This window comes from Gopherus evgoodei, chromosome 1 (assembly GCF_007399415.2).
Source record: "Gopherus evgoodei ecotype Sinaloan lineage chromosome 1, rGopEvg1_v1.p, whole genome shotgun sequence".
Taxonomy (NCBI): domain Eukaryota; kingdom Metazoa; phylum Chordata; order Testudines; family Testudinidae; genus Gopherus; species Gopherus evgoodei.
The window spans coordinates 20,465,100-20,485,804 of NC_044322.1; the positions used below are offsets into that span (position 1 = coordinate 20,465,100).

General features: G+C 40.4%; 1 protein-coding gene across 1 annotated transcript in view; it reads right to left on the bottom strand.

The window, feature by feature from the left end:
• Window positions 1-202: 202 nt before the first annotated feature.
• Window positions 203-20,705, bottom strand: part of CHORDC1 (cysteine and histidine rich domain containing 1) — a 32,646-nt gene continuing 12,143 nt past the window's right edge. Inside the window, exons 5-11 of the mRNA XM_030559179.1 lie at window positions 12,795-12,898; window positions 11,374-11,432; window positions 9,771-9,841; window positions 9,193-9,298; window positions 6,001-6,120; window positions 5,255-5,317; window positions 203-4,422 (exon numbers count right to left, since the gene is read on the bottom strand). Of these exons, the coding sequence (XP_030415039.1) occupies window positions 4,270-4,422; window positions 5,255-5,317; window positions 6,001-6,120; window positions 9,193-9,298; window positions 9,771-9,841; window positions 11,374-11,432; window positions 12,795-12,898 (676 nt within the window). The 3' untranslated portion in view covers window positions 203-4,269. The remainder of the gene's footprint in view (window positions 4,423-5,254; window positions 5,318-6,000; window positions 6,121-9,192; window positions 9,299-9,770; window positions 9,842-11,373; window positions 11,433-12,794; window positions 12,899-20,705) is intronic.

The following is a 20,705-nucleotide window of genomic DNA, read 5'->3' on the forward strand; positions in this document are numbered from 1 at the left end:
CAAAGTAAGCAGTATTTTTCAAATTAAGACTGCTGCTACCAGCTTTTCAGAATGGGGAGTTTAGATGGAACTTGAGACAAGTGGTCTCTCAGCCCAGCACCAATTTTTTGGAGTTGCAGACAATGAGGAATCAATATATGGGCTCTTTCCAAGCAGACTGGAAGTACCCTTGCTATGATGCCAGCTCTGAAACAGAAAAATATAACCAGCCAATAGTAAGAATTTATTCAAAACTAGAGCATGACGACATGAGCATGCCAAGAAAAGGTTCACATAACCAAGTTACATGAATAGGACAAATCAGACACCCATGCAGAAGAAAACATGGACAAAATAGTAATGCACATGTTTTTTGTAATGGCAAAATATTTACCACCCTAAAACAGTGTTCCAGACACCTAGAGTACTTCATTAAGGTAAAATATTTTTTCTGAATGTGGATAAGTGCAATTTGTGGTAGTAATATGGAAAATAAACAATGATTTTAACAGCTACAGTATTTATCAATTCTCATGCCATGTTTAAGACTATACAATAAATACGGTATAGTTTTGTAAGAGTTTGTGTAATATAAAAATATAAAAAACTAAATTTCCACAGATTGCAGCAGGCAAACCAACATGTTAAAAGGTAACATAATGAAGTTATGAGACATGGCAATCTTGACTGCCAGGAATAATTCAGACCAAGCTGATTATGGTTTACTTTATGCAGATATTTACAATTTCATTATAATTTAATGATAAAAATGTTAGAAAATTCCTCTTCAACCTCTTTTAAAAGCCTTTTTCTGCGCCTTCTAAATACAGATTTCTGAAGTATCTAACAGTTGAGTAGTAATTATAACCTCGATTCACCTTCCCTTCCTATTTGCTGACAGAGTTCAGTGTCATACTAATAGAGTCCCACTAAAAATGGTAACCATCAGATCAAAATCTTTTTATTTCTCGAAGACACAACCTATCTGCAGTATTGTAAAGATAGTTTCTGGACACTGGCAAGGTTTGTTCAAAATTTTCTAATTCTCAATCAAAGATGATATAGCTCAATAGTACGCTGCTAGGTGAACATGCAGAGGAATAGAAAAAAAACCCTATATTTTCAGATGATGTAAACTGGTGTAATTCCATGGAAGTCAATGGATTTATGCCAATTTATGCCATCTGAGAATTTGACCCATTTATTCTTAAAACCATATTATGGCCAGTGCAAAGCTATGATTATATATAAAAGTCTTAATTTTAAGAGAAGAAACTGTTTGAACTTTCTTAAACAGAAATATTTAAAAAACTAATTTATTCCTATTACACTGATGGGAAAGTTTTGATTTTGTCATTATCAAGCTCTGAAGTATCTATAATTTTCTATTAAAGACATGGAACACAAGAAGTAATGCCTGACTTTCCTCTTAGTTGTGTTTCAGCATCTAATTATCAGGCTGAGTGCAAAAGGGGAGCAGAGGTGGAATATTTACTAGCATTTCCCTCAAGCCATTAGCTATCACCAACTTATTCTGCGTATTACCAGAATATAGTATAAACATGGTTGGGGTGAAGAGGATAATTGCTTAGACCCAAATTCTGAACTCCAATCAGTGGAAGTTTGGCTCAATTCTGTCTTTTATTAGCCGACACAAACTCCCTAAAATGGATTTTACATGATGCATCAACTAACAATACTGCAGTGAGCTACAAAAATTTTAAAAAAAAGAATCCCAGGTATTCAGTTCAAGATTTAGAACATTAACAGTGTGTGTAAGACTATATTACAGATATACACACATTGACTCGCCACCAAAACCAGAATTTTATTTTGGTAGTTACACAGTGCTCGTCCCTGTTGTATCCAAGTTCAGAGTTCTGCTTGTGTCTTGAAGCAACTGCTATTCCTAACAACACGTAAAGCAATGAAGATGGTAGAGTTGTAGAGGAATGGCTAGCATAGTTTGTATACTTGCCTCTATTGTTTGGGTCTCTGGAATACTCCCTCCAATGAAGTAAGTAATGCCACAATATTAGACTTAGAAAAGCATGCACTTGTGTGTACACACAATCCCTGATGAGCTCTTACAAGTTTCCACATGCAAAGAATACAGATGTATTTTCATGTATATACTTTTAAAAGCCTGGACCCTACTACTTTAAGGCATTTTACATGGTATTACATTAACTTTTTATCTATGCCTTGTTTTAATTGTATAGTTTTGTGTAGCACCTAGAGCTGGGGTTTTCAAAGTTGAGCAACTAACTTCATCAGCCCCTTTGAAAGTCCCAACCTCAAACACTATATCAGTTTCTCTGTAAATATATATGCATTATTCTATATTTCCTACCCATTTTTCAGCATTAGTCTAAGTATTGCTGTAGACAGAACCCTGAACTCAAGTCTACACAGGTAAAAGACCCTAAAGATTAGTTAAACTACCTTTCTTCTTAAGCTTTCGAAGATGTTTCTCATATTCCTGTTATATACATATACCCACTACACACTTCCATCTTGCCAACTATAAAAATTCTTTTGGCTTCCCATTCCAGGTCTTTCAGGATGGAAAAATGACTATGCATCAAGGTATCACAAGCATTGTGAATTGCTTATGTCCCTGCATAAGAGAGGGTATGTCTATCCTGGAGCTGGAAGGTCTAGTTTTTAGCTTGAGTTGACACACCCACATGAAGTGTAGCTGTGGGATCAGGAGAGACTAGCCACACCAAGTACAATCCTGTCTAAGACCCTTGGTACATTACCTTCCAACTCCAGTGTATAGACTAAGTCTATAAAGTGGATTGGGGCTTTAAAGTTTTCTATGGTAAGTTTTAGTTAGATAGAAATTGACCTATAAACACACTGATATGAATAATGATCTACATAGCTATAGAGGAGGTTTTTTTTGTTTTTTTTAATTACAGCCCCAAACTTACTTTTATAGATGCAATTTCAGCATCAGCTATGGCCTAGAGCTCAGTCACATATTTTCACAATATCCCAGGATTTTGGCAGCAACGTCTCTAACAGTATATTTTTGTTTTCAGTTCAAGGGTAGTTTTCTTCTGGAAGTACTAACCAAAAGAATTTAAAATAAAAACATTTAAATAACCATTTTTTTTTTTAAATACGGATAATCCAGTTGTGTTTACATGAAACTGGTATATCATTATGAGGCTTGTTACTTTTTAGTTTTTCTTTTAAAACTTTTCCTTTAGTGAATTTAATACTCAGAGAAAGATAATAACCCTCAATAGCTAGATTTAGGCATACTGCATGGAAACATTAATCTTCCTTACACAGATCAGTCAACATATCAAATACTGTCCACACTATCCTCTCCTGCGTCAATATTTACCCTCTTTGAGACAGATGAACAACTGTGAGCATTTTTAGGTGGTAGCTAACAAATGTTAGAGACCATGCAAAATCCCTTACATTAATTGGCTTAGTGGTTTTGAGATGGTCTCTAGTGTGCAGGTTTCCAGAGCTGGGAGGCTAAGCTATCAAACCCACTACCTTGCTCCATTTCCTTTCATTTTAGGATTATTTAAAATTTAGGAATCAAAATGGGGGTGGTAGCGGGGGAAAATTTTCATGAACTCCCCTCCTCCTTGGCTCCAGTTATAACAGAATTTGTGAGCAAGCCTTCTAAGGTTGCACTTTTACTGGTAACAGTACTAGTGTTGATAGTGCACCAGTGCTTTTACCAAGTGTAAGCTAAAACTGCTCAGAGCAGGTCCAGACAACAAGATGGTGAAAAAGCTAGTAACTACCTGAGCCCTTCAAAAACTAGTGACCTCACCCCTGCAGAAGTGGAATGTGCAGCCATTATTGTTACTTTCACAAGACAAAAGGAAAAAATCTGAGTAGCATCTGCTTTCTTTCTGGATTTATTACTGCTATTTGAATATCAAATTTGTTTATTTTAGACCACGGGAATCATGCTAATCATTCCACAGACTCATATCTTGTATCCTTATTACAGAAAGATATATAGCAAACCGTATGTAGTCTCACATTGATTACTCCGGTAGCTCCAGTCCAAATACGGTGCTTGAAATGTTAATGCACAGTGTGGACTAAGCTCCAAAAAATGTACAATACATCTTGCATTCTAGGTCAGGGAAAGCACTAGGTTTTTACATAATAGAGTGCTTTCCCTGATCTGGAATGCAAGATGTATTGTAAAAAGTGATCTTATATAAAATAGTCTTAAAAGGAAATTCATTACAGTAGCAAGTCACCACTTTCACAATCAGGAAACAGTCTGTATATCTTTAGGATTCATTCTTGATCTGTAATATCTTCATTTTGTTTTTGCTGTGTTTCAGGTATTGGTAGTTCAAGGCTTGCCCATAACATGGGCTCTGCTTTCCTCATAGTGAGCTCAATCTTCGTAGCTGTCATGTTTACATAACTCCTCTTCACATCAATTACCTGGAACAGAACAAGTATGTTTCACTTAAATTTAGGAATAAGACTGTTGGAAATATGTAAACAATTACTACATGTTCAGCACGCATTATGGGAGTTTTGTAGTCTCCAAATGTTTGGCTCTGGCAACAGTATAGGATGGAATTTACATAGGACTGTTCCACCCCCAAATATTTGCAAAATTAAAAAAATGGAGTAAATCTATAAAACACAGTTGCCCCCGAGGCCCCCAGGAAGTGGTCCACTGGAGGGAGAGATCAGCTTTTAAAGTGCAGTTGCCTCTGGGTTCCGGGGAAAGTTGCACAGCCTCAGCCCTTTCCTACACTAAGCCAGGACAATCAATTATTTTTTCTCAAGGTCCAAATTTCTTGGTCAAGGTATAGCCAAAGTTCAAACTCCAATAATTATAATATTCTCTCTCTCTCTCTCTCTCTCTTTTTTTTTAAAAGCAAACCATTCAAAAGGATCTGGAAGTCCAGATTTGACCCATCGTCCATCTATTAAGTACCCCTCCTCTTAGCTGTGAAGAGAGAAACTGGCATGCATATGAATGTAGAATATGCATGCTACTGTATGCATGCACAAGTTTGGCATATGCAATTATATGCAACTATACTTGGAAAGGTCTGGCCCTAGACATTTTCTGCAATACTCATATTGCAATTATGCTTAGACTGGTAAATCCTGCACAAATGAACTTCTTTTGTTAATCCAGACCTGTAGAAGTGTGGTAGTTTTAGAAAAAATAAAACTACTCTATTCTGAAAAAAGCTTTGGCTGAGGGTGAAACTGAATAAAAAAGTCTTAATAAAACATTCAAGGTTATTATACTTACTCCCCACAATTTCACATTGCGATCAAATTCTTTATCTCCTTCAAAAATAATATGGATATTTAGCTAAATGAGAAAAAATACAGGAGAGAGTTATTAATGTCAAGTGACTAAATGGAAAATAAAAGTATGAGATTAGGACCCTAACCCTACATCACTGAAGTCACCAGGACTCCACACAAACAGGTCTGTGCAAATGGATCCTGATGCAGGATCAGGGCCATGTGTGGCAATATGTACCTGTAGAAGAAGGTATCAGTGACGATGCCGGTATTAGGCAATACAGTTTTCCAAAATGTGTATTTATGGAATCACAACTTAGAATATTTCATTGTAAAAATCTGTGCCATAGCGCAGTGTCTGTGAAGCTACATATCATAAGAGAGAGTCTGCTTACTTTTAAAAACCTAGAATAAAAATTTAGAAAATATTTGGTAATAAAATTATGTAAAATTGTTTAAAAAGTTTTGTAAAGATTTAAATTTAAGAAGTTTGTCTAAAGGAACAAAAAAGCACAAAATGCTTAGGAACCTGCAAGTTTACCAAGACTGAAACTGTCAAAAAGAATTCTCTCTCACAGAAGACAATTGTTACAGCATTTTACTTGTGTTTCCTCAAAAGAGCAAAAAGATTTGTACATAAATATTAAAACACAGAGTACATCCAAGCGATTTATATTTTGCTATATTTAAACATCAAGTTTAGAAAAAACAGGGAATATTTATTTAAAATAAAACAAACATACTCACCATTGTGCTATTTGCTTCGACACGGCTAAGTTCAGGAAGTGAATTTTTCGCATATATTGAAATAGTCACTTCACCTCCAGTTTGATGCCAATCATGCCTACATGGAACTACTTTTTTCCCCTACAACACAAAGGTGTATTTTGGAAAAATACTGTATTGGAACTCTACATTCAGGATACATTTTTAAAAATTGCTCTGAAAATTGTCATGTAGGACATTTTAATGGAGAATAAATATAACTAGTACAGGATTAAATTCTGCATTTAGATGTGTGTGCAGGAACCCTACTAATGTTAAGGAAAAATTACATAATGGTAAGTGTTTGAGGGCCCTCTCCCATCCTACAAATCAAGATTCCATACAGAAAGGGTTACAGATCTACCTTCTAGGTAAAAGTAAAAAAAATCTCAGTGCCGAAATCTCTCTCTTTAGCAAGGAGTCACTTCTTAACTCCATCACTTGACAAGCAGACCCAAAACGTAATAATATTAGAGATATAAAGATATATATACAAAAGCAAGGATAATAGAATAGAGGTGGAAGTTATGACAGGTGAAGGAAAACTATCCTAGTATATAGCTTTTCCTTGTCAAGAATCTCCATCCTATAACATTAGGGAGGCATCCCATCCAGCAAAACAGAAGTGACATGAATTAAAACGGGTAGGCAACCTGTGGCAGGCGTGCCAAAGATGGCACGCGAGCTGATTTTTAGCGGCACTCACAGTGCCTGGGTCCTGGCCACCCGTCCAGGTGGCTCTGCATTTTAATTTAATTTTAGATGAAGCTTCTTAAACATTTTAAAAACCTTATTTACTTTACATACAACAGTTTAGTTATATATTATAGACTTATAGAAAGAGACCTTCTAAACATTAAATTGTATTACTGGCACGTGAAACCTTAAATTAGAGTGAAAAAATGAAGACTTGGCACACCACTTCTGAAAGATTGCCGACCCCTGAATTAAAACTTTCTTATAGACTACGACCTCTAACCCTTTTATAGCCCCACCCTCTATGTCAGAGCTGTACAGTCAGGGCAAAGAGATACAAGAGCGTTCCAACGGGCACTACTACTAGAACGCTCCACCAGTTCCAGCTATGCTATTGGCATATCTCCTAGATTGGGAATTTGCAGAGAGCTGAAGGGGAATTTTTCATACCATCTATGAAGTACCAATTGTGCAAGATCAGACGCTCAGATTCATACTCTTTCTAATGCTTGAAGGGAGTTATAGTGGGAATGAGAAAAATCTCTCAGTAATTGACTGGGCAGCCTGTTGTCTAAACTTGAAACGGGCAGTAAAAGGGCACTGGATAGAGGGCTTCACATTACTGCCGCAATAAATACGTCACAGAACACTTCACAGTGGCCTCCAGTGGGAAGAGTACAGAGAATGGGACAAGGGAAGGAAGGAGGAAAGCGACACACTAAAAAAAGGAGTATCCAGGAAGGAGGAAAGACTAAATCCATTCAATGGCATGACAGAAGAAACAAAACAAAAAATTTCTGGGCTCCTTGAATTTGGTACTTTCTGTTCTAGACAAAAGGAAACAAGACTCCCAATTCCTTTGCTAAAGAAATAAAAACAGAGTTACCCAGGGAGAGATGGAATGTGGAAAGAGGTACCAAGTGGGAAACAAACCAAGGTTTTCCCAGGGGCCCGTCTTTCTTGTTTTGTGGGAGGGTGAAGTTAAAGAAGAGAAAGAGGATGCTAGACTCCCAGGTAATGGTACTCACACTTTGCTGGAAGAACGAGGAAAGAAATTTGAGCACATTACTGCAGACCATTGGATCGCAACATAGCTACCTTAAACTAGAGCATCTAGTACAGCTAATATACTGTGGTTGGCCCAGTGAGGCAGTTGCTAGGCTGTATGAAAGCATTAGTGACAGCATTTCAGCCACCTTCCCACAACAGAGACCAGCCAGCTGGGAATACAGACTACCATGAAACACATGATTTTGCTACTAGCCCCACTGGGCTAGGAGCCAGCTATTTTATTGAAGTTGCTACAACTAAAAAATGAGGTTTAACTTTTTCCTTTTAAAGGGATTTCTCCACCCTCCTTGCACACGCACTTAAGTCCTTTTATCCTTATTTTTCTACTTCAAGAAAAATTAAGGAATACAGTTACAATCAGGAAGTGACAGAGAACGGACAAAAATTCTGTGTTTTTACGAGATTAAGCGGGCATGGGGAGAAACATGTGACTAAGGGAAGAAATAGCACCTAGGTACCCCTCTTTTCTTCCTTTTAACAATGCTACATTTGCTGTATGGATCTTATTTTGAAGGTCAGGAGCAGAGAAGATATTGACAACAGAGTCGGGTATAAACATCTAAGAGCAGAACATGACCCGATAGTATTTCTAAATTTGAAAGTGCTCAGCTACATTGTTTCAGTGTAACACCACTCTAGTCTTGTAGCATCCTCACACAACTTCTTCATATATTACCATAAGTAAAACAAAGGAAAATACAAGTCTATTCTAACCTGTCTGGTTTATTCCCAGCTCTGCTATGGAACAGCTATAAGCAAAAAGAACATTCTGTGTCCTACCATACAAATAATCAAATCAAGCAATGCACTATGCTTTAGAACAAAGAAAAACCCAGTGTAAGAATGGTGTTTGGAGAGGATAGAAAAGTAATATTCCCACCAGTCTCAGCCCTAGAACACTCACTATTTCTGTGTCTTCTCCAGTGTGAATGAGATTTTGGCAGGCAAGATTATTTTAGTCTATTTAAATGTATTCTAGTCCTAGTTTTAGGAAGATGTTTTTCTGTGAAAATTTTTGGGGCTCTTTGTTAGCATATGCATAACATTTATAAGTGCTGGGTTGCGAAGTCTATCACCTAAAAAAGCCTTACAGAATTGTTTAGAAATATGACAAGGCATACAAACAGTGGGTTTATTTTATTTTATGTTATTTCACAATATATTCTTCAATAAAAGGTGTGGTTGTATACAGATAAGTATAGTATTTTACTCAGATTAGTTTTGCCTCCATTATTAATCTCATTAAATGCTCCCAACACTCATCAACACATATTATAGAAAATTGTATAATTCTGGAGGTAGGAGAATTATTAGTCTTTGTTTAACTAAAGCTGGAATTCATCCCAGCACCATACTTACTGGGAAGTTAAGTAACCAATTGCCAATGGCAAAGTTAGTACTACTTACAGCATCCTTTTTAGTCCACACATGTGTTCCCGTTGTACAGCCTTCTTGAGATAAGAATGTATTAAAATCAGAAGTTTTTCTCTTGCAACAGCTCCAATACTTCATCCTTTGCAGGAATTTCAAAAGACAATTTAACAAGCCATAATCAAGGCTAAAATTATGTCACAGAGGTCATGGAAGTCAGAGAATACATGATTTCCAGAGACCTCTGACATTTTCTGCTTCAGCTCCCAGCCATCACGGAAGAACCCTGGAGCTCACGGGCAGCAGGTGGACCCCAGAGATCCCCATTTTGTCAGGATTTTTTTTAGTAGAAGTCAGGGACAGGTCACAGGCTTCCATTTTTTTTCTTTATTGCCTGTGCCCTGTCCCTGACTTTCATTAAAATAACCACAACAAAAATCTTAACTTTAGCCATAATAAATACACAAGTCAAATATTTAGAAACATTGAGCACTATGAAGAATTTTAACAGTGTAAACACCTTTCCTTTTAAAAATAACCAACTGCATATGTATTTAGAAAGAGTGCTTATGAGAATTTATGGAAGCAAATTCTATTAATTGCATAATACTAACCCTTCGTGGAATATAGGTACTCCAGAATGGTATATACATATTTCTTCTGTGCTCTGTGGTCCTTCAAATGTCTGGTGAAACAACGTTTTTTAAAAAAATGATTTCTCTCTTTTCAGGAAGTCAAAAATAACAAAACTATTAGAACAGAACAATTAGCAAAACTGACTGCAAACAGTGACCAATATGTACTAATACATTTGAAACAAACCAAAAAAAGGCTCTTTCTTCCTCTATACTGCAAAATAAACTCAAATAGAGACATTCATTCAATCTTCACAAAAAGTGCCTCCCCTCATCCACTTTAAAAGTATCCTTTACATTGACTCTGTGAGATATCGGGATACTATCGGTATTAGTACTCAAAGGCTAGTTTAACCTCTTCTTAAAGAGGAATCCAGAACTATTCAACTCTGTTTTCACATTTTTCACAAGTGAACCAAGTGTGCAGATGTACACACACACACACACAGGTAAAGTAGTAATATATCTGGAGTATTATTAAAAAATTGCAAGCTTAAAATGAGATCATTCACCCAGTAAAATGTCACCAAAATGAAGTATCATAAAAGGAAGCGGCCCAATGTACTGCTAGGTGTTTAGCAACACAAGGATCTATTAATTATAGTATCAGTCCCTCATAATCCAATTGACAGGACCACTGCAGTCCATGGAGAGGGTCACAACCTCATGTGCAAACACCACCCTCACCAGGAGAGCCTCAATGACAAAGAACAAAGAATCCTTCAGACCTTGTGGTTGTTACAGATTTTTAGTTTGCATCCCTCCTATTCAATGGAAGGTTGTCTGGGGAAAAAGTGAGGGTATGTCTACATTGCAATTAAAGACACCTGCAGCTGGCCCATGCCAGCTGAATTGGGTTCATGGAATTCAGGCGAAGGGGCTGTTTAATTACAGTGTAGACATTCTTTCTCAGACTGCATTCTGAACTCTGGGACCTCACAGGGTCCTAGAGGCTGGGTTCCAGACCAAGCCCAAATGTCTTTATTGTAGTTAAACTGCCCCTAAACCTGAGCGCAAGTCAGTTGGCATAGGCCAGACACAGGTTTTTTATTGCAGTGTAGATACATCCTGAGACAATTTAGGTGGTACTGGAAGAATGGTTTTATGGTTGAAGTGTAAAATGTGGTTGCTTCCTTACTCAGTGTTCTGAGGTAGGTGGCAAAGACTGTTTGATTAGCAGGTACTGCATAGACTGCAGGAGAACTTCACTAGCTGCTAGGAGAAATTCGAAATATTTATCAATAAAGCCTTTCATAGTTTGGTATCACCTCACTCAACCTAATTTTTAAACTGCTGGACTAAGGTATCAGACACGCTCAGACTGACAAACTCCTACGTTTTTAATTTGGGGCCCAGAAATCTCAGTGATGGGCCTCAACTCTTGAGATTACTAACTCATTGATCCAAAAGAACCTACATTTTGACTTTTTGAATACGTTGAAAGGTGTATCTATTTATTAAGACTTGTGGACCTTGTTTGGACTCTGAATTACTTTGTAATGCGTTTTAAAATACTGACTTGTTCATGTTCTTAGGATTCTATAGGTATACTGTAAACAGAAGGAATAAAACAGTTATTTACCTTCAAACAGCCTCCATTTTTACAAGACGTCCCAACTTTGATCTCATCACTGTCCTCTTCTGTAAAATTAAGGTATATAGATATCCTTACTATAAATATAAAAATGCCATTTTAAAAATATCAAATATTTACTTCAAGTCTAGATTCTGACAGACCCTTCCATACATCCATAGGTGGTAGGTGGAAGAGTACAAATAGCATCCCTCATTTTCTGCACCCTACACAAAGGCCTGTCAGAATTACATACAGAAACTACTTCCTATATGTTCCCTAATGCGATCAGAGATCAGACAGGACCATGACCCCAATACACTTCTATATCTGCACACTGAGCTGGGTGTGCTGAGGGAAGCATTGTGCACCACATAAGGGAGCACAGAGGAGGATGCACTTGCCTTGCGTGCTGGAATGTTCAGGGAGAAATTACACAAGCAGTTCTGGAGATTATTGGGAGCTAATGACTGCTCAGTACTTTAGGTGCAGGAAAAAACAAACAAACAAAAAACTCCCACAGGCAGGTGCTTTAATATGAACTCCTCTTTCTGAAAACCGTTACTGTGTTGTATAGAGTGCTACCATATTAGAAATACAATTACTTCATACAGGGCTATCCCAGAGTTTAAAACTCTCCAGTTTTTAAATTAATAGTTTTTGTTGATAAATTAAAGGACTTTCTTCTTTACATTATATATTGCATACATCCACTTGGAGTTATTATGCAATGATTTAATTGTGATAGATTTTTAAAACAGCCAAGATAGCAGTCCTAGGAGACGTTATCTTGACAACTAGAACCTCTATGAATATTTTTTTTTTTTGGAAAGCCAGGGACATTTCCCTTGGAAAAAGGGCTTTAGTTCTGGTGTAAACAATATGGGAACATCTACAAAGAGACCATACAAATGTAATTCCTAGATTCCAAGGCCAAAAATGAGCATTGTGACCAGCTAACCTGAACTCCTCTATAACATAGAGCCATAGGCCATAGAACTCCCCCAAAACAACTCCTAGAAAATATCATTTAGAAAGAAATCCAATCTTGATTATCTGGGTCTATCTATTTTCAATTACCTGAAATGTCTATTGTTCCAAGTGAAAACAGTTTTTCCATTGAAACTGTTTGGAAAAATATGCCAGGGATAACAAATACCTAACTTCCGGAAGTAAGAAGTAAGGTGTATACAATACACACCATTGACGGTTTGAATAAACTGCTTAGGGAAACATGTTTCTCTCCTGGTGTCAGTTTCAATTTAATTGCTGCCTTCTGTGGAACTAATTTGCTGGAATAAGTGGCTCTTGAATACCTTTGTAAAGTCATTAATTCTGAAACACTGGCACGTGAGACATTCTACCATTTGTCTCTGGATATGGCAACAAGTGTGTCTTTGGCATCTCATTTTGTTGTTATAGATTCTTACCTTTTTTTTCTTCTTCATTCTCTGATGCTAGTTTCAGTTTATCTAGTGCTTGTTTCAGGGAAGCTGATACTTTCAGCTGTAAGCTTGTCATTGGCTCATCTGGGCTAAAACATTTAAATGTATTCATGTTATCTTGGTCAAAATAAATTATGTAATATGACAAAGGATACCTTTCAAACTTCTGCTGTGACAAGATTAGAATACTCTTCACCATCACTCTGACATGACATAGAAAAAGAAAAGCCATCTCAATTAGCCACTACAAAATACCAAGAGAATGAAGTCTTGTTATGAAATTGTACAACTGATGATGGCAAGCTGGCTGAGTCTTAATTCAGTCAAGCTCAAATTGATGTTAGTGGGTTGGGAAAATCAACTAGAAGAGTTGTCAAAGGCAATCTCCCTACTCTAGGTTGAGAGACTTCAGCTGCTACATGTGACTCAGATTCCCAGTTTTGGTGTTTTATTAGAGCCAGGGATCCACTCAGAAGATCACACAGCAGCTGTACCTTAAAAGATGTTTTCAGAACACTGCTACAAAGATCATTTACCTAGCCCATAGCTTTGGCCATGTCACACTCCCTCTTTGCATCTCTCCAGTCAGGGCTGGCTCCAGGCACCAGCATTCCAAGCAAGTGCTTTGGTTGGCAATCTGCAAGGGGCGGCAGTCTGTGTGTTTTTGCCCCCAAGCAGCGCACCGAATTGCCGCCGCGGACGGCAGGGGCAGTCCGTGTACCGTTATGGTGGTATGTGCGTTTCTGTGGTGGCGGCAATTTGGTGGCAGCTTCTATGTACAGCTGTCTGCAGCGGCACAGCTTCTGACTTCTGGCTGAATACAGAAGCTGCCGCAGAACTGCTGCCGTGGAAACGCGTGTGCCGCCCTAACGGCACACGGACTGCCCCCGCCATCTGTGGCAGCAATTCGGCGCACTGCTTGGGGCGATGAAAACAGTAGAGCTGGCTCTTTCTCCACTGGCTCCCCCTTTTTTATTGTATCAAACAAAAGCTGCAGGCCTTCATTTTCAAGGCCCTTCATGACCTCTCCATTCTCTCATTCAGTAATGAGATGCTGACTCCTGCCTCCAATAGGCGCATGAGGCCAGCCCCCATTAGCAGACTTTGAAAATTTTCAAACAAAAACCTTTATGCTTTCTCCCATGCTGTCCCTCATGCTTGAGCAATTCCCTGTAAACATCTGCAGAGCTACTTCATTAGACTCCTTAAAACTCCTCTTTGCCATAACGCCTACAAAAACTTGACAACAGTTAAGCCACTAGTATGCTGAGACCATAGCTTATGCTAACACATTATCTCACTATTTCCTTGTACTTCCCTATCTGGCTGTATTCCTATATTGTCTTGTCTTACACTTAGATTGTAAGATCTTTGGAGCAGGGTCTGTCTTTTTGTTCTGTTTGTACAGCACCTAGCACAGTGGGGTTTTGTTCCTTCTCTATGGCTCCTAGGCACTATGACAACATTTATTATTTGTATTATCTGTCACCTTATCTACAAGAAAGTATGTTAGAACAGAACAGCTGAAACCCATGAGTAGATACAGCCCATATTTTAATCACAGGCATTAAGAAACCTGAGGTGAAAGTTAAGAGTGATTTAGATAAAAGTCACATTATTTGATTTGGTAGAGTGGCTTTACTTCTTGTGGCAGAATGCTAAATTGACAAATATAACTAACGTATGTGTTCAATTTCTCATTGTGTGTTTTAAGGTCTGATTACAAAGTTAAGAAATCAATAAAAATTGTATATTCCAGTAACAATATCACTATGTTGATATAGCTCAGTTATCAGTACTCTTCACCACAAAGTTCCACACTAGAACTTTGGCTCTTATATAATGACAACACCGAGGGGTTCTGTACTATGTTTCTGTGCTTCAGAAGAGATGTTAACCAAGGGACCTTTATGTCCATAATTCAGGCAAGTCCAGATCAAAACTAGAAATAACTTAAATATCGTTGCCAATTATCCTACCAAGACATCTAAAGACAGTGTACAAGCTATTCTCAAGTACACAATGGTCATTTCATCTGCCTATGCTTCCACAGCATGTAACTAAAATATTTTGAATTAATCCATATAAGAGATGCCATATAAAACCAAAAGCTGTAATTTAAATATTGTCATTGCTAGGTTTGAAAATGTCTGACTTAATAAATTAATGTCCACTTGAAAATTATGTAATATATAATTGTCATAAACAGATAGCTAAGGGTTAATGTCTCTTCCACCTAAAAAAGGGTTAACAAGCAGTGACCTAAAACACCTGACCAGAGGCCCAATCAGAAAACAAGATTTTTTTCAAATCTGATTTTTTTTCAAATCTGGGTGGAGGGAAGTGTTGGGTGTGAGTTCTTTGTTCTTTGTCTTGTATCTGACCCTCTCGGCTCTGAGAGAGATATTCCTACCTCCAGGCTTTCTAATCTTCTGTTTCCAAGTTGTAAGTACAAAGATAGTAAGACAATAGGTTTATACTGTTTTTTTTTTTGTATTTACATGTGTGTAGTTGCTGGAATGTTTTGAATTGTATTCTTTTTGGATAAGGCTGTTTATTCACTTTTTTTTCTTAAGCAATTGACCTTGTATATTTTCACCTTATACAGACACTATTTTTAATGTATTTTTCTTTCTTTTTATAAAGCTTTCTTTTTAAGACCTGTTGGAGTTTTTCTTTAGTGGGGACTCCAGGGAATTGAGTCTGCAGCTCACCAGGGAATTGGTGGGAGGAAGAAGTCAGAGGGAAAATCTCTTTGTGTTAGATTTACTAAGACTGACTTTGCATATCCTTTGGGTAAGGGGGAAGAGAGATTAGCTCTCTCGGTACTTGTGTTTCCAGGACTGGAAGCAGGGAATCTCCCAGGGTCATCCAGGGAGGGGAGCCTGGGAGGAAGTAACCAGGAAACAAGGGGAGGGGGTTATTTCCCTTTGTTGTAGGACTCAAGACATCTGAGTCTGGGGGTCCCCCAGGGAAGGTTTTGGGGGGACCAGACGGTATCAGACCCTAAAAATTCCTGATTGGTGGCAGCGCTATCAGATCTAAGCTGGTAATTAAGTTTAGGGGAAGTCATGCTAACACCCATATTTTGGACGCTAAGGTCCAGATCTGAGAAGAAATGTTATGACATGGTGTGCAGTGGTGGGAGAGATAGAATCCAGAAGCCAGTAGGAATATTATATTTTTCTTTTCTCTGCTAGGGGCTTTTAAGCAGAGAGGGTTTGGTTTTAAAAGGAACCAGAGAGAATTTTTTTCTTCTGCTCTCTCTTGCAGTTTTTGGCTTGCATATTAAGCAAGGAACCATTAAGGAACTATTAAGGGTCTTTTGTGAGACAACAGCACTCCGACTGACAGTCAAGTACCCAGCACAATACACATACAAATAAAGTGGTTTTTCTGGTTTACTTTACATTAAAAAGATTAGCTAGAGGAAGAAAGGGAAAAAGGCACTGTTGCTAGGCAGACCCCAGAAGGCAACAGAGAACCTGCAGTTCAGGCAGTAAACACCGGAGGGCACCCCAACACAAGAAAACAGGAACCAGAATGTCACGAAAACCAGAAGCAGTACAGCTGGAAGCAATGGAAAAACAGATAGAACTACTAAGAACACAAAGGGCCAGAGATGAGGCAACTCACAAACAAGAGATGGAAAGGCTACAAAAACAACAAGACGCCAAAAATGCAGCCCACCACAGAGAAATGGAAAAACAACAAAAAGAAAGTGAAGAGAGGGAAAAACAGAGAAAACATGAACTGGAGCTAGCGCAGGCTGGGCAACATGCTCCAGCCAATCCTAACAACCCTTCGCCAATTAAGGTTCCACATCCCAAGAAATTTCCCACTTACAAGGCAGGTGATGACACTGAGGCCTTCTTAGAAAATTTTGGAAAGGCATGCCTTGGGTACAGCATCCCTGAAGACCAGTACATGGTAGAATTGAGGCCACTGCTCAGTGGACCCTTCACAGAAGTGGCGGCTGAAATGCCAAAGGACAGAATGAACGATTATAAACTGTTTCAAAACAAGGCCAGATTAAGAATGGGGATAACCCCGGATCATGCCCGTCGGCATTTCAGAACCCAAAAGTGGAAACCAGATGTGTCATTTCCCAAACACACCTACTACGTTGGGAAAAATTATGAGGCCTGGATATCAGGAAACAATGTTAAATCCATAGACGAACTGCACCTCCTCATACAAAGGGAGCAGTTCTTGGATGGTGTTCCTGAGGACATAACACGGTACATACAAGATGGAAAACCCAAAAATCTCACTGAGGCGGGGGAGATTGGAGCCAGATGGATGGAACTGGCAGAAAGCAAGAAAGCTACTGTCAAGGGGAACGAATACCCCAGAGGGCACACCGACCATAAACCCTACAACTGAGGACAACCAAAGACCCCACCTACAACCCAAGGAAAGCCACAGACACCCTATTCTTCCACCTCACCAGTCTCCAGTAACCCACCTCGACCCAGTGACCAGTCAGCTGGAAGATGCTTTAAGTGTAATGAACTGGGACATATAAAGGCCAACTGCCCAAAGAACCCAAACCGAGTGCAGTTCATTACACCACCATCACCCATAAGATCCCCAGGCCCAGATGCCTCTCAAATACCCTTGGAGCGAAGGGAAACTTTGAGAGTGGGCAGAAAGAAGGTTACCGCGTGGAGAGACACGGGGGCACAAGTGTCAGCTATCCACCAATCCTTCGTAGACCCCAAATTCATCAACCCAAAGGCCCAAGTGACAATTTACCCCTTCATGTCACAAGCTGTAGACTTGCCTACAGCTGAACTGCCTGTCCAGTACAAAGGCTGGTCAGGAATGTGGACTTTTGCAGTCTATGACAATTATTCCATTCCCATGCTACTGGGGGAAGACTTGGCCAACTAGGTGAAGCGGGCTAAGAGAGTGGGAATGGTTACATGTAGCCAAACCAGGCAAGCTTCCAGACCCATTCCTGTTCCTGAGCCGTCCACAGACGCCCCATCTGTGTTACCTGAGACCCAGACAGAGGTAGTGGACCCGGATTCCATGCCAACCACTGAAACAGCCACAGCACCTCCAGTCCCAGGCCCGGAACTGGAACAGCAATTGCAACCACATCTTCAAACTCAACGCTAGAAGGCGCCAGCAAGCCAGAACTGGCAGAAGCAACAGACAGCCATACCCAAAAGGCTCAGCCAGAGCCTGAAATACTACTTAGTGCACCAGCGGAGAGTGGTTCACCAGCAACGGAAACAACCCCATCACCTACATCGCTTCCAGAGGGACCAAGCCCAAGTCCCCAGTCTGAGGAAGAACTGGTGACCCCAGCTTCAAGGGAACAGTTCCAGACTGAGCAGGAAGCGGATGACAGCCTTCAGAAAGCTTGGGCGGCGGCACGGAGCACCTCACCGCCTCTCCGCTCTTCTCACCCATCCCGGTTTGTTACAGACCAAGGACTTTTATACAAGAAGATTCTTTCTGGTGGACACCGGGAAGAATGGCAGCCGCAAAAACAGTTGGTGGTTCCAACTAAGTACCGGGGGAAACTCTTAAGCTTAGCCCATGATCATCCCAGTGGCCATGCTGGGGTGAACAGAACCAAGGACTGGTTGGGGAAGTCCTTCCACTGGGAGGGGATGGGCAAGGACGTTGCCAAGTATGTCCGGTCTTGTGAGGTATGCCAAAGAGTGGGAAAACCCCAAGACCAGGTCAAGGCCCCTCTCCAGCCACTCCCCATAATTGAGGTCCCATTTCAGCAAGTAGCTGTGGATATTCTGGGTCCTTTCCCAAAAAAGACGCCCAGAGGAAAGCAGTACATACTGACTTTCGTGGACTTTGCTACCCGATGGCCGGAAGCAGTAGCTCTAGGCAACACCAGGGCTAACGCTGTGTGTCAGGCCCTAACAGACATTTTTGCCAGGGTAGATTGGCCCTCCGACATCCTTACAGATTCAGGATCTAATTTCCTGGCAGAGACCATGCAAAAACTGTGGGAAACTCATGGGGTGAACCACTTGGTTGCCACCCCGTACCACCATCAAACCAATGGCCTGGTGGAAAGGTTTAATGAAACTTTGGGGGCCATGATACGTAAATTTGTCAACAAACACTCCAATAATTGGGATCTAGTGCTGCAGCAGTTGCTGTTTGCCTACAGGGCTGTACCACATCCCAGTTTAGGGTTTTCACCATTTGAACTTGTGTATGGCCACGAGGTTAAGGGGCCATTACAGTTGGTGAAGCAGCAATGGGAAGGGTTTACGCCTTCTCCAGGAACTAACATTCTGGACTTTGTAAGCAACCTACAAAGCACCCTCCGACACTCTTTAGCCCTTGCTAAAGAAAACCTAAAGGACGCTCAGGAAGAGCAAAAGGCCTGGTATGACAAACATACCAGAGAACGTTCCTTCAAGGTAGGAGACCAGGTTATGGTCTTGAAGGCGCAACACACCCATAAGATGGAAGCATCATGGGAAGGGCCATTCACGGTCCAAGAGCACCTGGAAACTGTGAACTACCTCATAGCATTTCCCAATTCCTCACTAAAGCCCAGAGTGTACCATGTTAATTCTCTCAAGCCTTTCTATTCCAGAGACTTACAGGTTTGTCAGTTTACAGTCCAGGGAGATGATGCTGAGTGGCCTCAAGATGTCTACTATGAAGGGAAAAAAGACGGTGGCGTGGAAGAGGTGAACCTCTCAACCACCCTGGAATGTCTGCAGCAGCAACAAATCAAGGAGCTGTGCACTAGCTTCGCCCCATTGTTCTCAGCCACCCCAGGACGGACTGAACGGGCATACCACTCCATTGACACAGGTAATGCTCACCCCATTAGAACCCCACCCTACCGGGTGTCTCCTCCTACCCAAGCTGCTATAGAACGGAAGATCCAGAACATGCTACAGATGAGTATAATCTGCTCATCTACCAGTGCATGGGCATCTCCAGTGGTTCTGGTACCCAAACCAGATGGGGAAATACGCTTTTGCGTGGACTACCATAAGTTAAATGCGGTAACTCGTCTGGACAACTATCCAGTGCCACGCACCGATGAGCTATTGGAGAAGTTGGGACGTGCCCAGTTCATCTCTACAATAGACTTAATCAAGGGGTACTGGCAAGTACCGCTAGTCGAACCTGCCAAGGAAAGGTCAGCATTCGTCACCCATGCGGGGGTGTATGAATTTAATGTCCTTCCTTTTGGGCTTCGAAATGCACCCGCCACCTTCCAGAGGCTGGTAGATGGTCTACTAGCAGGACTGGGAGAATATGCAGTTGCCTACCTCGATGATGTGGCCATTTTTTCAGACTCCTGGCCCGAATACCTACTACACCTGGAAAAGGTCTTTGAGCGCATCATGCAGGTCGGACTAACTGTTAAGGCCAAAAAGTGTCAAATAGGCCAAAACAGAGTGACTTACCTGGGACGCCACGTGGGTCGAGGAACCATAAACTCCCTACAGGCCAAGGTGGCTGCTATCCAAAAGTGGCCTGTCCCAAAGTCAAAGAAACAGATCCAATCCTTCTTAAGCTTGGCCGGGTACTACAGGCGATTTGTACCACACTACAGCCAAATCGCTGCCCCACTGACCGACCTGACCAAAAAGACCCAGCCAAATGCAGTTAAGTGGACTGATGAGTGTCAAAAGGCCTTTACTCAACTTAAGGCGACGCTCATGTCTGACCCTGTGCTCAGGGCCCCGGATTTTGACAAGCCATTCCTAGTAACCACGGATGCATCTGAGCGTGGTATAGGAGCAGTTCTCATGCTGGAAGCAACGGATCACAACTTTCCCTCTCAGAAACTGTCTGAGAGGGAAAGTCACTGGTCAGTCAGTGAAAAGGAATGCTACGCCATTGTGTACGCCCTGGAAAAGCTACGCCCATATGTTTGGGGATGGCAGT